Source organism: Phyllobates terribilis, unplaced genomic scaffold (assembly GCF_046119375.1).
Source record: "Phyllobates terribilis strain yellow unplaced genomic scaffold, ASM4611937v1 Scaffold_10__3_contigs__length_209671492, whole genome shotgun sequence".
Lineage (NCBI taxonomy): Eukaryota > Metazoa > Chordata > Amphibia > Anura > Dendrobatidae > Phyllobates > Phyllobates terribilis.
In genome coordinates, this window is record NW_027362770.1 from 74632556 (window position 1) to 74659725 (window position 27170).

General features: G+C 46.1%; 1 protein-coding gene across 3 annotated transcripts in view; it reads left to right on the top strand.

Moving 5' to 3' along the window:
- Nucleotides 1-27170, top strand: part of JADE2 (jade family PHD finger 2) — a 338504-nt gene that overhangs the window by 261659 nt on the left and 49675 nt on the right. For all 3 annotated transcript variants that reach the window (XM_073649598.1, XM_073649599.1, XM_073649601.1), the window contains exon 9: nt 22927-23415. In XM_073649598.1, the coding sequence (XP_073505699.1) occupies nt 22927-23415 (489 nt within the window). The remainder of the gene's footprint in view (nt 1-22926; nt 23416-27170) is intronic.

Sequence of the window (27170 nt, forward strand, 5' to 3'; positions counted from 1 at the left end):
CCCTATTGATTTTTTGCTCGGCATCTCTGGGGTAGCTCTTTTCTAAGGGTGAGCTTTAACCCTTCAGAGCCTGTCGCATATATAAAAAAATAAATAAAGAAAAAAAAAAAAATATATATATATATATATATATATATATATATAAAAAAAAAAGTGAGTTTTGAAAACAGGCTGTGCAGCTTTCACACTTTTTGCCATCGTTGTTGTACATCCTGGCATCTGGTGTGGGTGGCATGTCGGATCAGGGGCCTGGGAGTGCGGATCGGTCTCCTGATCCATTTCAGGTACAGTCGCACGCCTCTGATACACTCAGGCCTTCTACTACATCAAGTTCAACGCTCAGTGATGTTAAGGTGGAGGCGCTCACTCGCTCCATTGATAGTCTCTCTAGTCTCCTGGGACAGTGGGTGTCAGCTAGGTCACACCCAATGCCACGAGGTAAAAAGCGCCGCAAGACTATGGTGGCGTTGTCTCCCTCGCAGAGTGCATCAGAGGCTTCGGATTCACCAACAGATTCGGTTGATGAAATTTCTGAGTCCGAAGAGGAGGATCAACAGGATCGCTCTGTTTCTCTTTCTGGTCGCGTAGATGTGCTTATTAAGGACATGCGGTAAGTATTAGAGCTGTCTGAAGAGCCGACAAGACCGTCTTAGGTCGGGCCGTCTGTATCAGAAGACGCGCCGTGTTCATTCTACATTACCTGCGCATGAGGAACTTAACGAAGTGGTGGCGAAGGAGCGTCAGTGTCCGGATAAACGCTTCCGAGGAACGCGTTTTTTTGATGCCCTATATCCCTGTGCCAAGGAGATGGTTACTAATTGGGTTCCCTCTCCTGAGGTGGATATATCTGTGTCTCAGCTGACCAAGTCTTCCCTGCTTCCTGTTAAAGGGAGAGCCAATCTTCAGGATCCTTTGGACAGAAGATCGGAGTCAGCGGCGAAATCCATCTATGAAGCCGCGGGTCATGGTTTCCGAGCGGCCTTGGGGACCATGTGGGCCGGTGAGGCTTCTCTGCGGTGGTTGGATCAGCTGCGTGCGGCGTGGCAGGATGGGACTTCGCGTTCAGAAGTGGAAAAGCTTTTTCAGCGAATGGAAGAAGCTATGCGTTATGGCAGAGATGCAGTACTGGACACTGCTTCAATTCTGTCCAGGGCTCAGGCTTCGGCAGTCACGATTAGAAGAGCTCTGTGGCTTAAACAGTGGACCGGGGATGCAGTATCCAAACAGGGATTGCTTAGTCTGGCATATAAGGGCGGTCAGCTCTTTGGTTCAGATCTTTCGGAACTAATTGCCAAAGCTAAAGCTAAGGATGTTACTCTGCCTGGGAAAAAGGCAGTGGCATCCACAGCCAGCAGGACAGGGCCCGGCAGAGGTCTTCGGTCCTTTCGGGCCAGGGGACGGTTCAGTCAGCCTTCTTGGAGATTGGGTCGTCCCTCATCCTCCGGCAGATCCGCCCAGAAATCTTGTACTCCTTGGAAGCAACGGTCCCGTCAGGACAGACGGGAGGTTGATAAAAAGTCCGCTAAGGCTGACTGACGCCAGGGATCCCCCCGAGGGCTCTCGGTTGGGAGGTCGTCTGCTACAATTCGGGTCGATCTGGGCATCCCACAGAGCAGACGCCTGGGTGACACGGGTTATGTCGGCAGGCTATTTCATAGAGTTTCATTCGCTGCCTCCAGACAGGTTTCGTCTGACGGGCGTTCCGTCCGTGCCAAGACTGGCTGCCACACTGTTTCAGGAGGTCGACTCTCTCCTACAGCAGGGTGTGGTGGTTCAGGTTCCTCCGGAAGACCAGGGAAAGGGTTTTTATTCCAACCTTTTTGTGGTCCCCAAAAAGGAGGACAAGTTTCGTCCAGTGCTGGATCTCAGGGATTTGAATATTTACGTCCGGACGCGGAAGTTCCGCATGGAGTCTCTCCGATCGGTGATAGCGACCCTGTCGCAGTACGATTTCTTGGTGTCCATAGACATCCGCGACGCCTATTTGCATATCCCTATCGGCAGGGCTCACCAGCGTTTCTTGCGTTTCGCTATAGGTCAAACCCATTACCAGTTTGTGGCCCTGCCTTTCCGGTTGGCCTCAACTCCCAGGGTTTTTACAAAAATTCTGGCTCCTCTCATGGCGCTTCTTCGAAGACAGGGGGTTACGATCCTCCCCTACCTGGACGACCTGTTCATAGGGTCACCCACAGCGGAGGAGGCAATAGCGGCTCGCGATCTCTCCCTTCAGTACCTGATGGACTTCGGGTGGGTGATCAATTGGAAGAAATCGTCATTGGAGCCAGCACAGTCCATTCTTTTCCTGGGGATGCAGTTCGATACTGTTCGGGCAGTTGTGTCCCTGCCTCCTGTCAAACAGACGAACCTTCGTCTTCTGGTCCAGGCTATGAGGTCGGCGCTGTCAATGTCCCTTCGGGAATGCATGCGCCTTCTGGGTCAAATGGTGGCAACTATGGAAGCAGTACCATTTGCACAATTTCATTCCCGGGATCTCCAGAGCCTTATTCTGACCCATTGGGATCGATCGCTAACTTCTCTGGATCGCTCGGTCATTATCTCCCGCAGGGTGCGAGAATCTCTTGGATGGTGGTTATGTCCGGAGACTCTATCCGTGGGGAAATCCTTCCTTCCTCCGAGATGGTCGGTGGTGACAACCGATGCCAGCCGGACAGGCTGGGGGGGAGTTTGGAACAACCTCTGGATTCAGGGAGTCTGGTCGCCAAAGGAGTCGTCTCTCCCGATCAACATTTCCGACGTTCATGTCCAGGTACAGGGACCCGGAGGCGGTGGCGGTGGATGCTCTAGTGGCCCCGTGGGGTCAGTTCAAGCTGATCTATGCGTTTCCGCCGATATCCTTACTACCTCTGGTGATCCGACGGATCAAACTCGAAAGGGTATCAATAATTCTGATAGCACCAGACTGGCCGCGGAGGACATGGTATTCGACGCTGGTGTCTCTTCAGGCGGCACCTCCTTTTCCGCTGCCCCTTCGCCCGGACTTGTTCACTCAGGGGCCCATTCGTCATCCGGACCTGAGGTCCCTTCGTTTGACGGCGTGGCTCTTGAGACCGAGATCTTGACCCGTCGCGGTTTTTCGCCCGAGGTCATTGCTACCTTGCGGGCGGCCCGGAGTCCAGCTACGTCCAGGATTTATCACAGAACTTGGGAGTCTTTCTATTCATGGTGTTCTGGATCTTCAAGAAACCCGAGGGTTTTTTCCATCCCCAACTTCTTGGCCTTTCTGCAATCTAGTCTGGCCAGGGGTTTGGCAGTTAGTACGGTGCGGGGACAGGTATCTGCTCTTTCCGCACTTTTTAGGAAGGCTATTGCCTCTCGTAGGGATGTGCGCTCTTTTTTTCGCGGAGTCGCACGTCAGTTTCCGCCACGGAGGGCAGTTGTGGCTCCATGGCGGCTTAATCTAGTCCTGGAAGTTCTTCAGCATAGGCCTTTTAAGCCTATGGATTCTGCTAAACTTTCACTACTTTCTTGGAAGGTGGCCTTCTTGGTGGCAGTCACCTCTTTGAGAAGGGTATCGGAATTGGCAGCACTTTCTTGCTCACCTCCTTTTCTGGAATTTTTTCCGGATCGCGTGGTGCTTCGTACTTGTGAAGATTTTTTGCCTAAGGTAGTGTCACAATTCCACATTAATCAGGACATTGTGTTGCCTTCTCTTTGTCCAGGACCTAAGAATCCAAGGGAGCGGGCCTTGCACTCGTTGGACTTAGTGCGGGCATTGAAGTTCTATCTTACGATCACCCAAGGTTTTCGGAAGTCGGACTCTCTTTTTATAATTCCGGCAGGTCGTCGGCGTGGTCAACGTGCTTCCAAAGACACGATAGCTCGGTGGATCCGTTCAGCTATCCTGGAAGCGTACCGGCTCAAGGGCAAGCCTTGTCCGGTTAAAGTTAAAGCTCATTCCACGAGAGCCATTGGCTCATCGTGGACTTTTCGTCAGGGGGCCTCGGCAGCGCAGCTCTGCCGGACGGCCACCTGGCGCTCCGTTCACACCTTTACTAAGTTTTATAAGGTGGACGTAAGTGCTTCAGCCGATGCGGCCCTGGGACGCAGGGTCCTGCAGGCGGCGGTAATTTAAGTTATCCCTTTACTTAGTTTTCCGTTATTTTAGCGCGGTTTGCGCTCTTGCCTAAGTTTTGGGGTATGGAAGCTTCTGCCTCTATTTCCCACCCTTAAGTAGGTACTGCTTTAGGACGTCCCACGAAGTAGAGAATCTGTGTCTCCCTTCCTTCCCTTCTGCTGCTGAAAGCCGGATTTTGGTAAGAACTTACCTGTAAAATCCTTTTCAGCGAAGGAAGGAAGGGAGACACAGCACCCTCCCAGGGCAGAAGTGTTTTTTTGTGTTTCTAGATGCAGCGCGTCTCCTTCCTGATGTCGATCTTCTGGACTGGGTTTAGCGCTCTACGGCTCTCCTTCCAGTTTCGCCAGCTCTACACAGTTGTCAGGTCCAATGGGGTATGCCTAAGACTGTGTGTTTCTATTACATAACCTGCTTTCTCTCATTTTTGAAATTTCAGAAGGGGATATGTTGTTCTACTGGTTGGTCTGCTCTTCCTTAGCTTGTGTACGGACTGATGAACATGGGAGTAGGAGGAGCCTATATACTGGAGGGGCCGGTCGTCTTTTTCCAATCTGAGGTGACTATCCTATGGGGCTCCGCCTACCCACCAAGTAGAGAATCTGTGTCTCCCTTCCTTCCTTCGCTGAAAAGGATTTTACAGGTAAGTTCTTACCAAAATCCGGCTTTTTAAGTGTTTTTGTACTTCAATGAATGCTTTTTGGAGCTAAATAAAGTTATTTGGTGGGACATTGCTTAAACCCTTGGATTACCTTCAGAACTGGGTGAGTATATTGGTAAATTTAAATGATTAAAGAATATGTCTGTTGTATTTCAATTAAAGTGTTTGCTCTCTGTCTGTGTGTTTATTTAACTCTTTACTTCACTTTAATTAGGTTTGGTCATGAAAAGGTCTGATTGACACCTTGTCATAACCAAACAGGGCTAGGTGTCAGCTGATTCCCCTACACCCAATCTTCATTAGCATTTCCATTCATGTATTTATTTTTAGCCTAGGAAGGTGCCATTTGCAAACATGGTCCCTGGCCATTATTAACAGATTACAGCACTACATCCCCCCCCCGATCAGCACTCAGCAGCACTTCAGATGCAGCGTATTTTTGCTGCCTTCAAAACGCGGTGTTCTAACACTGCAATTTTGTTGTCGGTACATGTGAATAAACCGCATATAATGACACCTAAATCGGTCAAAATCTGCAGCGGAGACTAGCGTGTCCACTACAGAAATTGACATGATGTAGGTGAGTTTTGGTACATGACCACGATCAGGAGCCACTGCAAGTTTGACGCTGCGGATTTATGCAGCATTAAACCCGCGGCGTCCAGATTTTACAGCATAGTGGATGGGATCACTAGAAATCCCATGTCCACTATGCATGCATCAGAGGCCGCAGATCACCCGTGGACACTGACATGTGGCGTGTCTTTCAGTACAGCAGCATGTCAAATTCTCTTGCGGAGTCATTAGTCTCCGCACCAGAAAGTTGACCAGTAGAATGTATTGAATGCAGTAAATCCACATGGTTCAGTGAACACCTGTCTATTTACCTGCGTTCAATAAAATGCAACGTTTTGGACGCAGCAAAAATATGTGTCCAAAGCGCTGCTATGTCCGAATCGTGGGCACAGAGCCTAAAATTTAAAAAAAAAAAAAAAAAAAAAAAAATGGCGTGGGCTCCCGCATCCTTTTTAAAACCACCAGAGGGAAAACCGACTGCTGGGGGCTGATATTAGTAGCCGGGAAAGGGGCAATTAGCCAACAATGTTCTCTGGCTATTAATATCAGCCCAGAGCTGTTTGTTTAGTCTTTACTGGCTAGATTACAGGGGGACCCCAGAATTTTTTTTTTTACGTAGGGTCCCCTTATAAAATCTAACCAGATAAGGCTAAACAGACAGCTGCGGGCTGATATTAATAGCCAGGGAAGGGGCCATGGATACTAGCCCCCTCCGCGACTATTAATATCACCCCTCAGCAGTCCCAGAAATGACGCATCCATAAGATGCGCCAAATCTGGCGCTTAGCCTTGCTCTTCCACACTGCCCTGTAGTGGTGGCAGGGGGGTAATGGGGTTGGGGTTCACGTCAGCTTTGTATTGGCGGCTGACGTGAAGTCCAGGTTAGTAATGGAGTGCGTCTATAAAAGGCCCCCAATACTAACCGCGTAGTAAAATGGTCGCCGCTTTTTCAATAAAAGACACGGCCAGAAGAAAGTATTTTAATGAAATAAAAAACACACGGTTCTACAATCTTTTTTATTACCCTCTGTCCGCGAAGCCATCGATCTTCTGAAAAAAACGTAAAATAACAAACAACCATATCCCTCACCTGTCCGCTGTCAACGACGCAGTCCACACATTGCCAACAATTGTCCCACGGCGATCTGGGTCACTTCTACAGCAGTGACATCAGCAATCACTGATGTCACTGCTGTAGAAGACAGCAATGTATACTGACGGGTGTAAAATCACCCCTGTCCGTATACTTGCTGCTGCAGGAGGTCACTGGGGTTCCTCAGCTGAAGATCAGCTGATCAGCCCCGGTGAACTTACCACCATGGGAATATTCTTGAGAAAGTTCCCATGGTGAGATCACGTGAGCGATCAGCTGATCGCTCACATGACCGCAGGTCCTGGCAGCTCAGTACACTGCTGGGAGTGAGCCCGCTCCCCACAGTGTACCGCCGGGAGCATTGGATCGCCGCGGGGGACCAGGACGACACTGTGGGCGCCGAACAGGTGAGGATAAGGTTTTTTTTTTGTTTTTTGTTTTTTAAAAAATTACGTTTTATTTATTTTTTTAACCACGGGCTGGACAGAGCAGACCACTGCTCCCCTCAGCCGATAACAGCGAGAGTGGCGGTCGGATGAGAGGAGTAGTAGTCCTCCTCTGCCGACCCGGGTACCACCCGCAGCTCTTTTCCAGCGCGAATTCGCGCCCATTGGCTTTAATTGAAACGAAGCAAAGCCACAGGTATAGATATTTTACCTGCTGTTTTGCTGCGGTTAAATTCCCTGCGGAAACACCCGAACAATGGTCATGCTGCGTTCTTTTCCGCAATGGTAATCCTGAGCGGAAATTTCCGCATCATGTGCACAGCACATCAGGATTACCATTGCTGTAGCTGGCAGACTTATTAACAAGCGTTTTCGCAGCTTTTCCGTGGCAGGAAAATCGCCGCGAAAAGGCATCAAAAACTCTTCGTGTGCACATAGCCTAAACTAGTTTCTCCAGTATTAATCCCTTCACGATATATGATGTATATTTATGTCATATGTCATGTCCCTAACTTTGATGGAGGCTAAAACGCTGAGCCTGCATCTTTTCCCCACACATAATGACTGATTTAATCAGCGAGTGCAGCGGTGCTCTGCCGGCCTGCAGCTGTTAACCAATTAAATCCCACTGTGGATCACTGACAGCAGGATTTAACACTTGCCGACCAGAAACCCATCGACGCCAATGTCACATGATCACGGGGTGCAGATGGGTTGTCATGACAGCTGGGGGTTTGCTGATGACCCCCATTCCTGTTATTACGAGCCTCCTGTGAATTCCAACCCATGGCCAGCATTTATAGTAGATCGTGATTTCTGCTATACATAGCAGTACTGAAGCCCTGCTATGTATAGCGCAGATGATCTCCGCTTCAGGTCTCCTGAAGGCACTATTAAATAAAGGAAAGAGTAAAAAAAAAGGCTGCAAAAAAATGTTAAAGTACAAAAGTTCAAATCACCCCCTTTTAGCCCAATTAAAAATAAAACAAAAAAATAATATAAATATATATATATATATATATATATATATATATATATATATATATATATATATATATATATATATATATATATATATACATATTTGGTATCACTGTGTTTGTAAAAGTCTGATCTATCAAATTTTAGAAAATAAGTTAATCTGATCGGTAAACAACGGAACGAGGAAAAAGAATCGAAGCGCCAGGATTACCTTTTTTTTGGTCGCCGCAATGAGAGGCAATCAAAACATTGTATCTACCCCAAAATAGTATAGATAAAAACGTCCACTCTGCGCACGAAAAAAAGCCCTGACCCAGCCCCAGATCACAAAAAAATTAAAACATTACGGGTCTCGGAAAATGGCGTCAAATGTATTTTTTCTCATGCAAATTTCCGAATTTTGTCTTCACTTAAATAAAAAACAAACAACTATACATGTTTGGTATTTGCTCGCTCGCGCTGACCTGGAGAATCATATTGGCAGGTCAATTTTACCATATTAGGGAGCATGGTAAATAAAGAACCAGTCTTTTTGATAATTCCTGATCCATCTCGATACACCGGTAATACCCACTCAAGCAGTCAGTGGGTAACCACTGCATCCAGACATGGGCTGAACGTCAGGACAGGATCAGGAGGCCAGTGGGGACTGGAAGCCATCAGAATAGAAGCTGCCGGGGGTCGGTGCTGGTAAGTAGCGTCTCTTAGAATTTTTTTATATACCAGTCTGAATCCTTGAAAACAAAATGTAATCTGCTGGACAGGCCATTTAAAATTGTTTTGCTTCTATCAAGTAAGTGTATGCATTCAACCGGTTTTGTCTCCGATGAAAGAGTATAGATCATACACATCTCTAAATACATGCAATTAAACAATCATGAACTGGATTTCCTTCCTGAACATCTGCAGTTGTTGCAGTGGAATCTCCTTTCCCACTTGCTTCCTGTCATTGACTGTATTGTTATATAGCAGGTGACAAGCTGTGTCACTGGAGTAGCAACGCATTTCAGTCCATTACAAGCAGTAGGACACCTTGATTCATAGTCCTGTACACAACACTGGGACTAGGGCCATGGCTCCACTATCAGTATTTGGTCAGTATTCGGTCAGTATTTTTTCTCAGGAGTGGGAGCCAAAACCAGGTGAGGAACAATCAGAGAAAAGGTATAATAGAAACAAGTCACCAATTCTGCATTTATCACCCACTCCTGGTTTTGGCTCCCACTCCTGAGAAAAATTATGACCGAATACTGACCAAATAGTGGGGCCGTGGCCTAAAAGTAAGAAAAATGTCTTCTGTTCCTAGTTTCAAGCTTCGAGTGTCTTGCGTAATATGACAACCTGTTTTTTGGTGACTTAATTTCTTCTCCTTGGTTTCTGTATGAACGAGATAATCATAGGCTCATAATAAACTTTGCTGCGACCCATTCAAAAATGACTAATCCTAATAAATGTGTTTAAAGGGAATCTGTCAGTAGGATCAACCCTCCTAAGCCGTCTAAATAGGCATGCAGGTCATAGGAAAATGAATAAAATGATACCTTTTTTCATTAATTCTAGGTTATTCACATATTCACAGTGCTGTGTTTCTGTTCACTTCAGTAAATGTGTCAGTTACATTTGTTAAGCTTCCCATACACTTGAGATAGATGTCGGCCAATAGTTATCTCCCAGTGCCTAGGAACGCTGGCCAACACTACTGTGTTCTGTATGAGAGAGCCGCTGTCAGACTCCCCTGGTGGCGGCTTATCTCCCAGAGAACAAAAGGATCCACCATTGGAAATCCAAAGTGCTGGATCCTTATCCCCTCCAATATCATCTGATGCCAGAGAGTCTAGAGGCCCCAATACACATTAGAATGTCAGCTGATATTGGCCGGTTCGGTCGACTTTATTTTGTTCTGTGTGGGGGTCTTTAGGTTTTGTTCTATTAATAACTTGTGCAGAACTGATAATTGTGACCATGTTTTGTCCACTGTTCCGCAAGTGTGAAAATATAAACGGATTTTCCTTATTTGAATCTGATGTGGGGGTTGTCTAACACCGGTGATGTTAAATATCCAGACTTAATAATACATTGTACATCTGAACTTCTATAGCACTTGTACAATCATCAGTAATGAGTTCTACAAGGGTATTTCTGCTTTAAATGGACAGAAATGACAGCTGTGTCTACATAACAGCGTTCTTGTTAGTTAGCACCTGTATTGCTCCCCCGATACATGAACCCACTTACAGTAACAGAAATGGACATCAAACATTGATGATGCTCGGATTCCTGCGTTCACACAAGAGCCCTTTAAACTCCGCCATGACTCCGGCTCATTCCCAGCGATAAATGTAAGCTGTAACATCTGTGGTCTTCAGCTATTGATACTATTGGCACAGTACTGCAGGAAGTCTAGGATCAGGTCCTGCCTTTAGGTGAAACAATGAATGCCAAAATTTAGGCGTGCAATAAAATATAGTCCGTCAAATCATACATGTCAACTTCAGGAAACTGCAGATGTTCAGTATGGTCATTGAACCTATTATCCCCAGTTGTTGTTGAAGCTGCAAAAGTACTTAAAATTCTAAACATGTCATTTCCAGACTCTAACACCCCTAAAATAACCCATTAGTGCAGTTGGTTCTTCTTTACTGCATTTGGAAAGCCCCAAGTGTTTTTGATAGCTGCAGGGGTAATGCTCAATTACCGAGCAGTGTAAAGGCTATGAACTACAATATATTTGTTGTATTGGATTGCTGGGGAGCATCGCAGACCGTACTGCTCTACAAACAGCTGGCTATGATAATGGCTTTCCAGCTTTAGAAACTATTGTCTTTTTTATTTTCTTTGAAACATCACCCTGCATTGGAGATTGATGATGCCCGTACTGTGTACCAATAGTGGTCGTGTGGCCCGATACAACAGCATGCATGGATCCAGAACACGACCTTCCTCCTATGTGATATTGATCCAAGTTTACAGCTGGATTTGGTGCTTCAGAGAGAACCGCGAGAGCCAATTCACAGCTCGTGCTCACTACATTAGTGAGATCTTAATTAACTATGGGATAATAGATCGCTCCATAGTTTTCCACCCATTTGCCTTACGTTGTTATGTGCAGCATTTAATATTGATTTGCTTCTTTTTCTGGCTTCATTTATGCGTTCAAAGATTCAGCACACACTAAGAAAATGTTTCTTAGACAGAAAGATTCATGTATAATAAAACTGTAAGTCCTATTTCAATTCAGAAGTCATGATCCTCCACCCTACGCCAAAAAAAGAATAAAATGTAGTTTTCTTCAATTCTTAAAGGGAGTCTGTCAGCAGGTTTTTGCTATGTAATCTGAGGACAGCATGAGGCAGGGGCTGTGACAACGATTTCAGGGATGTGTCATTTATTAGGCTGCGTTTTTTTGTTTCCATACAATGCATGTTTTATCACCAGGAGATTATCACTGCCCAGACTAGCTCCTTCTTGACAAGTGGTCCGACCATACCCCCTCTGACACGCAGCTCACTGTCAATATACAATGTACACAGAAATCTGTGGTGTGGGGTTAGCTTTCTGAGCTCTGCTACATGATACAGCTAAAAATTCTGATTGTGTCACAACTGCTGCACCAAGAATCTAAGTGATACATTACTGGAATCAGGGTCTCTTTTCCTACATTATGCTCTTTTTGGATAAGGTAGCAAAAACTTAGCAACAGATGTCCTTTAAGACATGCTTACCAAATACGGATAATGTTTTTTTTTTCTTTTTTTTATTTCGTGTCTCCATTAATAAACTACATATAGGCCTCAATCAGAACACATATTGTAACCATAATTAGCAATTCTTACTCAATCACTTTATTAATATTGGTATTTTAAGGACTATATACTCAGTTTGTAAAGTTATCATTCGAATTTGGTTGGCAGGGAAAATCCATTTGGTCATCCAATGACCTAAACACCAAGTGTGATAATTAATGATTTTAATCTAATACATGTTCCCTGCTGTGTACTGTGTAATGGCTGTGTCTGACCGTACAGGAACATGGTCTGATCATACCACATCTCCTGGGCAGGGGAGGAAGCAAAAGAAAGAATAAAGACACAATAGCATGGGATCGCAGCTGACTCTTACGCAGGGAAATGTTTTACCTCCCAGAAAGCAGCAGCTGCAAGCTCATGCTGTCCTATCTGTACTGTATATCTTGCTTCCTCATTCCTAGATCTATTGATTAAAATATACTTTGTTCGTGGGACAACCCCTTTAATGATGGGGGATGGGACTGAGCGGTTTCTTGAGTTCAGGCACCTTTCTGCTGGGTCAGAATGGATAACAGTTAGGGCTCTTTCACACGTCAGTATCTCCGGTACGTGTGGTGACAGTTTCCTCACGTACCGGAGACACTGACACACGTAGATCTGCTCACATGTGATCCACATGTAGACATGTCCATTTTTGGCTGGCAGCACGGATCACAAGGAACTATTCAAGTTAATGGGTCAGTGTAAACACGTACTGCACACGGATGCCATCCGTGTGACACATACTGGCGCCTGGGAATCAGTGTACAGATAGCGCTGTTCCCAAGCACCGGGTGCTGAATGCTGCCCTCATCATAGTCCCCTGCCAGTGCTGCAATCGGCACCAGCAGGGAATAATTATGATAGTAGTAGTGTCTGCTCCAGGTGTCTCCACCTGTAAAAATAAGAATAAAATAAAAATTCCTTATACTCACCTGTCCTAAGTGTCCCCCGCTATAAGCCATGTGACCGCTCATGCTGAGGAGCCGGGGAGAATGAGTCACTCCAGCAAGCGAGCCCCGGAGCTGTGCTGAGCTCAGTGAGTGACAGGACACCTCTCACTGAACGCAGTGGAGGTCCGGGGCCCGCTCGCTGGAGCTAGTCATTCTCTCCGGCTCCTTGGCATGAGCGGTCGCATGGATTACAGCGGGGGACACTTAGGACAGGTGAGTATAAGGTATTTTTATTTTATTTTATTCTTACAGGTGGAGACACCAGGAGCACACTACTACTCTCATCATTATTCCCTACTGGTGCTGATTGCAGCGCCGGCAGGGGACTAACTGTACCGCTGATTCCCAAACTCTGGTACTTGTGCTCCTGTTGCGGCACACGCGTGGCAAACGGTTGCCACACAGGTGCACTTGGACACACGGATATATCCAGTACTGGTTTTTCCATTACCGGAAATATCAGGACGTGTGAAAGAGCCCTAGAGTATCACTCACTCTAGATGACCGACCTGCTGTGGGTTATAAAGACAGTCTATTTGTTTGAATGGGAGTTGTGTAACTCTTGATTTTCCCTCTGGTTGCACTTTAGGGACATTGAATATCTTATGCCAGGATTACCCTCAGCAGGCCAATTATTGATCCCAACATGAGGACACTTTATACACCCCTTTAATTACTGCATCCTACACAGCTAGTACCATTCTCCTGTCCCAGCTTACTGAATATTTGTTTGCTCAGGCACAATTCTCAATTACTTCTTCCAGTTGTGATCTAAAAACATTTGTTGGGGACAAAAACCTGGTTCAAAGTGCTAATCATGACCTCTTTTTATTCCAAATAAAGGTTGACATTTGGTTATGTTTAGTTTTGAATACCAAAAGCAAGAAGGTTTAAAGGGAACCTGTCATGTCAAAAACACTGCAGATATAGGGTCCGTCTGCAGGCTAATCATGATCTGCATCCCGGCTAATAGGAGGAAATGAACTTTAGTTCTCATGCTTTCAGTCATAAAGGCACGGCTTCAGGCACCACTCAGTACATAGTAAACGGTGGCTGTAACCACACCTCGGCACTGACTGACAGCAGGTTTTGCAGTGCATCAGTGCTGAGCAAGCTGTCAGTCAGTGCCCTCGGCGTGGTTGCAGGCGACGCTCACTATGTATTGACTGAAAGCCAGAGGATGCCTGGAGGAATAAGAAATAATAGCATTCTAAAGCCAGGCTGTTAGTATGGCAGCTTCATGGCTTTAAAATGTTATTAACCTTCCAATGAACCCCATATCTGCAGGTTAATAGTGGTTTTTGAAATGACAGGTTCCTTTTAAAGAGAGTACAAGGGGAACATGGTGCTTTGATACCTAAATACGTTAGATAGTTATTTTGTTTTTCAAGAGCAGTTTAGGATCTGAGATTATAATTTCTCCATGATATTTAAGAACATGAATTCTGATTTATTCATGTTAATTTTCAAGCTTGCGGCAGTTTCAAAGTAGCTTATAAGTAAGACATAGAAATCAGGGGTGGTTTAAGTGTTACAAGTAAATCATCTGCAAAAAGGTTCGTTTTGTATTCAAAAATATGCAATGTGTCTGCAATCTAAAAACCCATGAATATTGAGGTTGGATCTCATTGCTATTACTAGGGGTTTGATAGCTAAAGCAACCAAGGAGGGGACAACGGACAACCTTGTCGTGTACCTTTTTAGCTATGTTTGTTGTGATAGGGAGTTTAAAGGGGTTGTCCACTACTTGGACAACTCCTTCTTGATCTAAGTGTTTGGCCCCGATAAAATAAAAAAGCTTATACTCCCCTCCCATGCCGGCACCGTTCCAGCAGTGTCAGCACTCGCGGTCCCAGGGCTCTCGTGCGGTTGTTGTGACACATGACGCCGGTGCCCAATCAGCTCTGGCATCACTGTCTCCGCCTTCGGACAAATCGAACATGAAGAGGAAGTCCATGCTGCGGCTGCTCTCTGACTTCCTCTTCATGTTCAATTCGACAGGAGTGACGCCAGCGCTGATTGGGCTCCGCCATCACTTGTCACAACAACAGCACTGGAGTCCCGGGGAGAGCGAGTGCCGACACCGCAGGAACGGTGCAAGCACAGCAGGTGAGTATAAGTTTATTTTATCAGGGCCAAGCGTGGGGGATGACAAAGAGTTGTCCAAGTAGTGGGCAACTTCTTTTAAGTAAACTTCTTCTTGTAGGTTTCCTAATAGTTCAGAATACGACATCTTTAGGCAGCATTCACACATTGCAGGCATGTTACTCTTTTTCCATGATCACGATAGAATGTAGAGTGCTGCTCACCATTACTGGCACCCCTTAATTTTTTTTATAGACTGTGCAATAAATGGAAATATGCCAAAGTTATATCCACAGGATTTTTTAATTAGTGGTTCAAAGTAATACAACAATGCAACATTGTTTTTCAACTTCCTTGTTGCAATTTCAAAGAAGAAGAAACAGATTAAACAGTATGTGTAGCAATAAAGGCATCCCTAATTAATACTTGGTTGCACACCCTTTGTCATTGCTGACAGCCTCCAAACGTTTCTTGTAGCCATCTAAAAGCTTCTTGCACTTCTCAGCTGGAATTTTCTCCCACTCTTCCTTTGCAGTTTGTCCAAGCTCTTGAATGTTTGCAGTGTTCTTTTTCCCAATTATATTTTAGCTCACCCCAAAGATTTTCAATGGGATTGAGGTCAGGAGTCATTGCTAGCCATTTTAAAACAGTCCAATTTTTTTTTCAACCATTCCTGTGTACTTTTGGATGTGTGCTTTGAGTCATTGTCTTGCTGCAGGACCCATGATCTTCGACTCAAACCAAGTTTTCTTTCCCTGGGTAGGATATTTCGCTCTAAAATCGCTTTATAATTCTCTGGTTTCCATGATTCCTGTGATATGGTCCCTGCTAGGTTTCCTGACTGCTTGCATCCTGGTGGTTCAATGGGCCCAGATGCACACCAGGGATTTGCAATGGGAGATTTTAGGAGCCAAAATTTCTCTAGAAGGGCATTTAGAAGGTCAGCTAACCTTGTCACCAAAAACTGTACTTTCTCTAGGCTGGTGGATGAGAATAGACAAAATAACCCGGGGTATTCCATGGGTAATCACAATCTTTCATATTTTGGCCACAGACGCAAGCCCCAGGTTTTGGGGGGTCTCACTTGAACGACAAGATAGCACAGGGGGTCTGGACGGAGGACCTAAGATTACTATGCTTAAACATGAAAGAGCTGCTAGCGGAAAAATGTGCCCTTCTAGAATTCTTAGACACTCTTCAGGGTCATCACGTAAGAGTATTCTCGGACAACCGGGTGGTAGTGGCATACTTGAATCACCAGGGAAGAACCCGGTCCCGTCCTTTGATGGAAGTAACAGGTCTCATCTTCCAGATAGCCGAGAGCATTTTGTCATCTCTGTCTGCACCCCACATAAGAGGGACAGAAAATCGCAGAGCAGACTTCCTGAGCCAGACCCAGCTGAGACAGGGCGAGTGGGAACTGAAACAGTCCGTATTCAGTCAGATTGCAGAAATGTGGGGATGTCCTACCATAGATCTATTGGCCGACAGTCAGAACAAGAAGGTAGACAAATTCTGCTCATTAGACCCCAAAGGGAGCCCCATAGCATTAGATGCCGTCATGGAACCATACTCTAAGCCTATGCTTTTCCTCCGATTGCCTTGATTCCGGCAGTTCTGAGAAAGATCTGAGAAGACGAGGCAAAAGTAATCCTAATCGCCCCTTCTGGCCGAAGAGAACGTGGTTTTCTTGACTGAGGATTATGTCCATCTCTGACCTCTGGGTACTCCCGGAATTTCCGGATCTTCTTTCCCAGGGGCCAGTTCTTCATCTTCAGGTAACAAACTTGCACATGACAGCATGGAATTTTAGAGGGCTCTCCTGAGGGAGAAAGGATTTTCGCCAAATTTAATCTCCACCTTACTACACAGTAGGAAACCTGTCACCACCAAACTTTATGGGAAAACTTGGAGAAGGTTCCTTTTCTCTTCAGGTTCCAGGTTAGAAGGAGGGGTTCCTCTGACAGCCATTCTAGAATTCCTGCAGAGGAGGTTGGAACAGAGTCTAGCTACAAGCACCTTGAAGGTTCAAGTCGCAGCATTGGGGGCACTATACAATTACGACCTGGCCGGTAATCGATGGATATCTAGATTCATCAAGGCATCGGCTAGATCTAGTCCCATCCCTACTCTGAACCCGCCTCCTTGGGATTTAAACGTAGTCCTTACAGATTTAACCAAACCTCTTTTCGGACCTTTGGTAGATACATCTCTAAAAACTCTATCTCTCAAGACATCACTTTTAGTAGCACTCACGTCAGCACGTAGAGTCAGTGACATCCAGGCATTATCTGTAGGACCTCCCTTTACACAGATCTTTAAGGATAGAATCATTCTTAAACCCGACCGCGTCTACCTACGGTTCCACAGATCCCAGGAGGTCACCCTTCCTTCCTTTTTTCCCCCAATCCCAAGAACAGGGGGGAAAGAGACCTACATATATTAGATGTCAGGAGATGCCTAATCCAGTACCTAGCTGCCACACGAGTGTAGGAAGGATAGGGCTCTTTGCGTGCTTCCAGGGACCTCGGAAGGGGCTAAAAGCTTCCAAAGGCACGTTGGCAAGGTGGATAAGAAATGCCATCACTCTGGCATACTCTTCAAGTGGGGAACCCGCTCCAAAGAGATTGAAAGCTCACTCGACAAGAGCAGTGGCAGCCTCCTGGCCGGAAAAAGCTGGTGTTTCAATAGAACAGATATGTAGTGCTGCAACCTTCTTCAAACACTATTGGCTGGACCTAGCTTCTTCTTCAGACCTTACTTTTGGTAGAAGGGTTCATTCTCATTTATGAACACCTGAGCAAGTGTCTTGGCATTGGGAAGTGCAACACAGAGGGAGAAGGGAGAGGGAGCCCAGACACTAGGGAAAGGGGGAGGTGGAGACCTCCTAGTCTGGTCTAGCGTCACCCTGTCTCAGCTAAAGTCCCTATATAACCACCTCAGCTATCGCCAACCGCGTGCCTTGCCCTACTTTCCCTGGCGTAAGGCTACGGCTAGGGATGAAAGGAGATGAGCACTAGTCAACCTCCACTAAAACTCTAAGGCTATGTGCCCACGATGCAGAAATGCCGGCAGCGGTACACTGAAGGACCTGCTGACGTCAGCGTCGCGTGACCCGTCACATGACTATGACGTCAGCGCAGGTCCTTCAGTCCATCGCTAGCTGCCGGCATGAAAGGAGTGCAGCGGGGGCCGCCAGAAGGTAAATATAATCTTTATTTTTTATTTTATTCTTTTTTTTACAGTTTCTATGGTACCCGGTTCCCGAGGAGAGTCTCCTCTTCTCTAGACCTGGGTACCATCCGCACATTGAAATGCATGGAATGCGCATCTACATATACAGTGATGCGTAATCCATGCGTTCCAATGCAAGTCAATGGCGGCAAAAACGCAGCACTTCCGCAAAATAATTGGTAGTGCTGCTTTTTTTTTCCGCAATGATAATCCGCAGCGGAAATTTCCGCAGCATGTGCACAGCACATGCGGATTATCATTGGGGAACATGGCAGGCCTTCTACCATGCATTTTTTAAGCGTTTCTGCAGCATTTTTGCCGCTGCGGAAAGGCTTAAAAAACACATTGTGGGCACACAGCCTAAAGACAACAAGGGTAGACAAAAGGGGAAAATGTCTTAGCTTTAGATGAACTCCAAATGTGCACACGGCCTCAAGCTCCAGAGAGGACGAGGTACTGCTCCTGCTAAGCTTCACAAGTAGAAATTAATATAACCGGTGACGCTTTCTCAGACACACCAGGTATATATACACCCAGGCCAGAGAGCAAATTAGCAAGAGAGAGGTAGTCGCTCGGTCCTAAAGACAGCCTCCTATGTAAGAAGCTGTCTGCAATGCCAAACTTGAAGATCTCCTGCAACCCACTGCAGGGCAACTGTCCGTCACCTTTGACACACCTGTGACAGCAATACTCTGACAACATTGTTCACAGCAGTGGCCTGGGAATCAGAGATGCTTCCAGGGGTCTTCCCCATGCTGTTCCCATGTAATTTCAGCACTGTTCCCATCGATTTAGACAATTTTTAGGCCCCCTCCAGGCCTCCGGGGGTGGGGCCACCGGAAAAATGCTTGAGCTTCTCATTGACTTACATTGGGCTCATTGCTCGGGTCGAGCACTCGAGCATTACGATTTGCTCAACCTGAGCAACGAGCACCCGAGCATTTTAGTGCTTGCTCATCACTAGTACTTATTCCTCAACGGCGCTGTTTAACGACGATGAGGAATGACATTGTAGCGCCCCCCAGCATTGGAAAATCTCCGAGGTCTCAGCTACCTGGGTAGCTGAGACCCTGAAGAACATGGTCAGGGCCATTTTTTACGGTCCGATGTCACGTGATCGCCATTATTCACCAAATAACAGCGATCACAAAACAAAAAATCAGATTTTAAAATAAATTTTCCACTCCTTTGATATGACCTAACATATCAGAGAATAGAGAAATAAGGTCCCCGAGCCCCCCACGGTACCTTAGGTACGGAATCCTCGATCCCCTAGTCCTCCTCCTTCTGCGAAAGAAAGTGGCAAGCAGTGCGCCCTCCAAGATCTGCCTCCCGGCAAGAGCAGGGATTTTTCTCGTTGGCTGACGGCTTTTGATTACTGCGATAGACCCTATCACAGTGATCAAAAGCCCCTAATAATATGGATGCATCTCACAAAATTAGAATATCATCAAAAAGTTAATTTATTTCAGTTCTTCAATACAAAAAGTGAAACTCATATATTACATAGAGTCATTACAAACAGAGTGATCTATTTCAAGTGTTTATTTCTGTTAATGTTGGTGATTATGGCTTACAGCCAATGGAAATGAAAACACAAAAGTCATTATGTCAGTGAATTAGAATACTTTATAACAACAGCTTGAAAAATGTTTTTAAAATCTGAAATGTTGTCCTACTGAAATGTATGTTCAGTAAATGCACTCAATACTTGGTCGGTTCTCCTTTTGCATCAATTACTGCATCAATTCGGTGTGGCATGGAGGTGATCAGCCTGTGGCACTGCTGAGGTGTTATGGAAGCCCAGGTTGCTTTGATAGCAGCCTTCAGCCGGTCTGCATTGTTGGGTATGGTGTCTCATCTTCCTCTTGACAATACCCTGTAGATTCTCTATGGGGTTAAGGTCAGGCGAGTTTACTGGCCAATCAAGCACAGTGATACTGTTGTTTTTAAACCAGGTATTGGTACTTTTGGCAGTGTGGACAGGTGCTAAGTCTTGCTGGAGAATGAAATTTCCATCTTCAAAATGCTTGTCGGCAGGGGGAAGCATGAAGTGCTCTAAAATTTTCTGGTAGACTGTCTTGATAAAACACAGTGGACCTTTACCAGCAGATGACATGGCTTCCCAAACCATCACTGATAGTGGAAACTTCACACTAGACCTCAAGCAGCTTGGACTGTGTGCCTCTCCACTCTTTCTCCAGACTCTGGGGCCTTGATTTCCAAATGAAAATTGGAACTCTGGGACCTTGTGGAGTGTCTCAATGACTGCCTTCTGGACATCTGTCAAGTCAGCAGTCTTCCCCATGATTGTGGAGCCTACTGAAACAGACTAAGGGACCTTTTTAAACACTTAGGAGGCCTTTGCAGGTGTTTTTTGTTAATTATTTTAATTTACTGAGATAATGACCTTTGTGTGTTCATTGGCTGTAAGCTATAATCATCAGCATTAACAGAAATTAACACTGGAAATAGATCACTCTGTTTGTAATGACTCTATATAATATATGAGTTTCACTTTTTGTATTGAAGAACTGAAATAAATTAACTTTTTGATCATATTCTAATTTAGTGACATGCACATGTAGTTTCAGTAAATCTCCTAAACCTCATTGCTCACAGCCCCCCCCCCTCCCCCCCCTGTGTCATCTCCCTTGTCAAATTAAATTTTTTTCTTATCAATTTGTTTTACTCTTTGCAGTTAGGGTTAGTAGGATTAGGCTATGTGCCCACGATGCAGAAATGCTCCAGATTTTTTCCTGAGCGTTTCTGCATCTCCCTGGCAGAAAAAACGCATGCGGATTGTACATGCGGATTGTACATGCGTTTTTCCTGCCAGGGACAAGCGGATGTGAAGCGTTCTATACATGCATTTCCACATGCGGATTGACAAGCGCTTTCCAAGCGATTTTAGCATCACTTGGAAAGTGCTTGTCAACTTGGTCACACTATATAAATCCATGAAAACGGTATGGATTTATATAGTGTGACCGAAAGAATTGGAAAAAATAAACCTATACTTACCTTCTGATGGCCCCCGGAGTCTTTATTCGCTTCGTCCTGGCTTGCCGGCAGCTCGCAGTACACTGAAGGACCTGCCATCACATGACTATGACGTCAGCGCAGGTCCTTCAGTCCACCGCGATCTGTCTTCAAGCGAAGACAAGCGCACTGGGGGCCATCAGAAGGTAAGTATAATATTTATTTTTTATTTTATTCTTTTTTTTACAGGTTCTATGGTACCCAGGTCCGCAGGAGAGTCTCCTGTCCTCCAGACCCGGGTACCATCCGCACATTGAAACGTATGGATTCCGCATCTACAGATCCAGTGATGCGGAATCCAAGCGATCTAATGCAAGTCAATGGCGGCGAAAACGCAGCTCTTCCGCAAAATAATTGGTAGTGCTGCGTTTTTTTCCGCAATGATAATCCGCAGCGGAAATTTCCGCAGCATGTGCATAGCACATGCGGATTATCATTGGGAACATGGCAGGCCTTCTACCATGAGTTTTTGCTGCTGCGGAAATGCTTAAAAAACGCATCGTGGGCACACAGCCTTAGGGTTATTAGGGCTAAGCTTGTTTGGGTTAGGCTTTTTATGGTTAGGCACTTACAGTTTTTTCAAAAGTAAAAAAATATATATTTAAAAAAAAATACTAGTGTTAGATTAGGTTTAGGTCTAATAGTGTTAGATTAGTTTAAGACTTTTTTGTTAGACAGGCATATAGAAAATACTAATGGCCCCCAGAACATTCAGCGCAGAGCAGACGTGTACACCCTGCTTTGCTCCTTCCGCTTTGAGCTCTGCCGTTTGTCCAAACAGAACTTTTTGATTACATGTGGGTTATCGCTGTAAGAAAGTGGGTAACAGATCGTGGGGTTCTCTTTTCGGGGTTACCTCTGGCAAAAGTGAGAATATGACGACCTAATGTTATCAAATTCTGTGTTGTACTTGTGGGTTCAAAATGCTCACTATACCCCTGGATAAAATCCTTGAGGGGTTTAATTTACAAAATGGGGTCAGTTGTGGGGGGTTTCCACTGTTTAGGGGCTCTCCAAACGCAACATGGCATTCGCTCTCGATTCCAGCCAATTTTGCATTCAAAAAGTCAAATGGCTCTCCTTCCCTTCTGAACCCTGCCGTGCACCCAAACAGTGTATTTTCTCCACATATGGGGTATCGGCATGGTCTGGAGAAATTACATAAACAAATTTATGGTCCATTTTCTCTTGTAACCCTTCTGAAAATTAAAAAATTTGAGTGTGAAGTAAAATTTTTGTGAAAAAACATTAAATGTTCATTTTTTCCTTACACGTTGCTTCAGTTCCTGAGAAGCACCTGAAGGGTTAATAAACTTCTTGAAAGTGGTTTTGAGCACCTTGAGGGGTGCAGTTTTTAGAATGGTGTCACTTTTGGGTATTTTCTGTCATAAAGGCCCCTCAAAGTCACTTCAAATGTGATGTGGTCTCTAAAAAAATGGTTTTGTAAATTGTGTTGGAAAAATGAGAAATCGCTGGTCAACTTTTAACCCTTATAGCTCCCTAACAAAAAAAAAATTGTGTTTCAAAAATTGTGCTGATGTAAAGTAGACATGTGGAAAATGTAATTTATTAACTATTTTGTGTGACATATCTCTCTGATTTAAGGGCATAAGAATTCAAAGTTTGAAAATTGCAAAATTTTCACCAAATTTCCATTTTTTTTTCTCAAATAAACGCCAGTCATATCAAAGAACTTTTACCACTATTATAAAGTACAATATGTCACGAAAAAAAATTTCAGAATCACTGAGATCCATTGAAGCGTTCCAGTTATTACCACATAAAGTGACACTCTTCAGAATTGTAAAATTTGGCCTGGTCATTAAGGACATAATTGGCTCGGTCGGGTTAAAAAGGCTCAGCAGATAATAGTATATGATAATAAATTTGATTTTATTACTTTTCTATTTTGCGTTAGGAAAATAAGGTCTAAGGCCCTCTCTACATTGGTGTTGACATTGTGTGTTTTCCTTCTAGTGTTCCATGCCATCCTGCGTTACTGCTTTCCACGTTACCTGCGCCTTTGATCACAACCTAGAGATGCACACCACATTGGCAGAGAATGATGAGGTGAAGTTCAAGTCCTATTGTCTGGATCACAGCAAAGGAGCCACCAAACCCGAGGATCAGTGCAGCCAAAGACCATCCTCATCTGCTGTCACAGCAGATGCTGACCAATTGCAGCAGGATCTTGAAAAGGTTACCTTGAGAAAGCAAAAGCTTCTGCAACTGGAGGAGGATTTCCATGAACTTGTCAAGTCAGAGGATGTAGCAGAGAATCTTAATGTGAACAGGAATGTGGTTGACTTTGTATACCAGTACTGGAAGCTGAAGAGGAAGGCAAACTTTCACAAGCCTCTTTTAAGTCCTAAAACAGACGAAGTAGATGATTTAGCTCAGCAAGAGCAAGACGTACTGTACAGGAGATTAAAGCTATTTACACATCTCAGGCAGGATTTGGAAAGGGTAAGTCGATAACATTCAATTATGATTTATTAGATTTCAGTGTTTTATTCTATTAATTAAAGGGCCTCTTCTTAGACCTTTCTGCCTAACATTGCTGTGCCTGTGTTAAAAATATGAAAACCACCTGGTAGTCTACGAAGCTGCTGAGCCAAGTGATTGCCTGCAGCGCTGTTGACATGTCACCTCTGCAGCTGGTAAACAATCACTGAATCATCAGCTGAGCTGCAGTACTGGACCTGGAGTGGGTCAGTAGTGGATGATTTTACTATTTTTAACACAGATATGCCGATGGCTAGCAGAAAGGTGAAGTTAGAAAACCTCATTAAATCAAATATTCCCATCACTTATAAATACTTCTGCATTCTTCTGATCACAACTTTTATTATCTATTTTACTTTAACAGTTGTGATATGCCATAAATGTAAGAGATGAGAATAGCCCTTTAATTATTAGAAATTCGTACAATGGTGTATAAATGTTCGGAGAATGGGGTAGAAAACCTCTTAGCTGAAATGATTGTTATCTAAATGATAACACATTTTATATATTCTATAGATCTAGCCTTATTCCTAACCTTTTTATTTTAACATCAGGTGAGAAAAAGAATTATACATTTAATATGAGGTTCCAAATAAGTACAAAATCCTCATCAGGTCTAAGATATATATGTACATATACATAATTTGTGCAGTTTGTACTGTGAAACCCAGTGACAGACATCCTTTAAAGAATTATTCACCTTTTATAGTTTTATAATATGTTTCCAAGAGGTCCTAATCATTGGGGCTCAACATCCTCGAGTCCCAGAGAACAAAGACATTGTGATGTTCTAGTTAATTCTCCTGCACAAGAGGAGGCTACTGACCACTTAAAGAGGTTGTCCACTACTCGGACAACCCCTTCTCATTCCTCATGTTTAACAAAAAATAAAAACACCTATACTCGCCTCCGGTGCCGGCGCCGTTCCAGCATTGTCAGCACTCGCGTTCCTTAAACTCACGTGAGGTTGTTACGTCACACGAGCCCTGCACTCAATCAGCGCTGGCTTCACTATCCCTGCCTTTGGACGTATTGACCATCAACGGGATGTCATGGCTGCAGCTACTCTCTCATTTCCTCTTCGTGTTTCAGTTTGTCCGAAGGAGGGGACAGTGACGCCAGCGGTGATTCGTCACAGGGCTCATTACAACCTCACGTGAGCCCCGGGAATGCGAATGTCGACACTGCTGGAATGGCGCCGGCATCGTAGGTGAGTATAGGTGTTTCAGCCGCAGAAGGGAAGGAAGGGAGACACAGATCCATTACTAGTGGGTAGGCGGAGCCCCACAGGATAGTTCACCTCAGATTAGAAAAAGCGACGACCGGCCCCTACAGCTTAGGCTCCTCCTACTCCGATGTTCTTCAGTCTAAAATTTGAGGTCGCAGAGGATAGTCGCTGCCTTTGCAGCTCCTCAGAAGAATTTTTTATTTTACTCCGGAGACCTGGACCCCCCGTGGTCTAGAGGTCTCAGGGGGTCTCGGCGCTGCCGGGACCCCTGACCCTCCCCTGGCAGATCTGTGTAAAGGGCCACGGCGCCACACATCCCTGGGGGTCCCTGTGGCGCTCAGCTGGGTAAGTGCTCTCTATGGTCTGAGTGCTTCAGCGGCTGCTGTGGCAGCCGCTGTTACTGTTTTCAAGTGGTGACTGCTGTTTTGTCCCTGCAGGAGGATATCTCCGCTGCAGGCGTTTGTGTTATCGGCAGGGGAGCAGGGACGGAGGAGCGCGGGCTCCGTTGGTAGCGGCAGCGGGGGGGCGTGGCTTCGCGCCTCTCTGCTGCCTGTCATCATAGCACAGACAGGAAGTGCCAGGAAAGCGCGCGCTGGAGCTGTCCAAGCCCCCTCTTCTTCTTCCGGCCATTACCACGTGCTACCTCCTGCTCCCTGCTCCCCGCTCTCTACACCAGACACCGAGCACTGTGTAAGGAAGAGCAGTCACCCCGGCCAGCTGGTGAGTCACTTCTGTTTTTAAGGCAGAAGATTCCTTTCTCATACTATTGCAGCGCAGAGCACCTTACTGCTGGCCTTTTAAGGCAGACAGGGTGTGCTATATACAGCACTGCTACTTCCCCGCTGAGGGACTCGCACACCGCTATCCTTCTAAGGCAAAGGCGTATTGCGTGGTCAGCAGCATTAACCCCTTCTGAGGGGTCTGGCCTCACCAGGGCAGTTAACCCTTTCTGGACCCTAGTCTGTTAGGTTAACTTTTGCTCTACAGGCAGCTGGGGTAGCTCTTCTCCCTTTAAGGAGGAGCTTTAACCGTTCAGTGTTTGGGGGTTTTGTGTGTAGGAACAGGCTGTGGTAGCAGAATCACACATCCTCGGTTCCCGTACCCATTGTAAGGGGTTGTTACTGCCTTATCCACGACGCTCGCAACTATGTGGGGGCATGTCGGATCAGGGACCAGGGGGCGCGGACCTCTCTCCTGGTCCGCTTCAGGATCGGTCACGCGTATCTGATACGCCGGGGTCTTCGACGGCGTCAGGTTCGACACTGGTCGGGGGTCTCAGTGATGTTAAAGTGGAAGCGCTCACTCGCTCCATTGACAGTCTGTCTGACCTCCTGGGTCATTGGGAATCAGCTAAGTCCCAACCAACGTCACGAGGCAAGAAGCGCCACAGGCCTGTGGTGGCGCTGTCTCCTCCGCTCAGTGCGTCAGAGGCTTCGGAATCACCGACAGACTCTGCTGGTGAGATCTCCGATTCTGATGAAGAGGATCGGCAGGGTCGATCTGCTTCGCTTTCGGGCCGCGTGGATGCTTTTATTGGGGCTATGCGGGAAGCTTTACAGCTGTCTGAAGAGGTGACGAGGCGCCCTGGCAAGTCGGCCCGGCTGCATCAGGAGTCGCGTCGGGCTCGTTCGACGCTGCCGGCGCACGATGAACTTAACGAGGTGGTGGAGAAAGAACGCCTGTGTCTCCCCTCTCCTGAAGTGGACGTGCCATTGTCTCAGCTGAGCAAATCCTCTTTGCTTCCTGTTAAAGGGAAGGCGAGTCTACAGGACCCGCTGGATAGAAGGACGGAGTTAGCGGCGAAGTCCATCTACGAGGCCGCGGGTCATGGATTCCGAGCGGCCTTGGGGGCCATGTGGGCTAGTGAGGCTTCTCTGCGGTGGTTGGATCAGCTGCGGACAGCGTGGCAAGATGGGACTCCACTGTCTGAGGTGGAAAGGCTCTTCCAGCTGTTGGAAGAGGCGGCCCGATATGGCAGGGACGCAGTGCTGGATGCTACTTCGGTTCTGTCCAGGGCTCAATCCTCGGCCGTCTGTCAGGAGAGCACTGTGGCTTAAACAGTGGACTGGAGACGCGGTATCCAAACAAGGTTTGCTGAGTCTGGCGTACAAGGGCGGTCAGCTTTTTGGTTCGGACCTCACGGAGCTGATTGCCAAGGCCAAGGATTCGGCTTTGCCGCAGCGGAAAGCAGCGGCTTCTACGTCTGGCAAGTCAAGTGCCGGTAGTGGTCATCGGTCCTTTCGGCCCAGGGGACGGTTCGGTCAGCACTCTTGGAGATCGGGTCGTCCCTCGTCTTCCGGAAAGAAGACCACCCAGAAATCCCATACACCCTGGAAACAACATTTCCGTCAGGACAAACGGGAGGTTGACAAAAAGCCCGCTAAGGCGGACTGATGCCAGGAACCCCCTCGAGGGCTCTCGGGTGGGAGGTCGTCTGCTTCAATTCGGGTCGATTTGGGCGTCCAGCATATCGGACGCCTGGGTGACG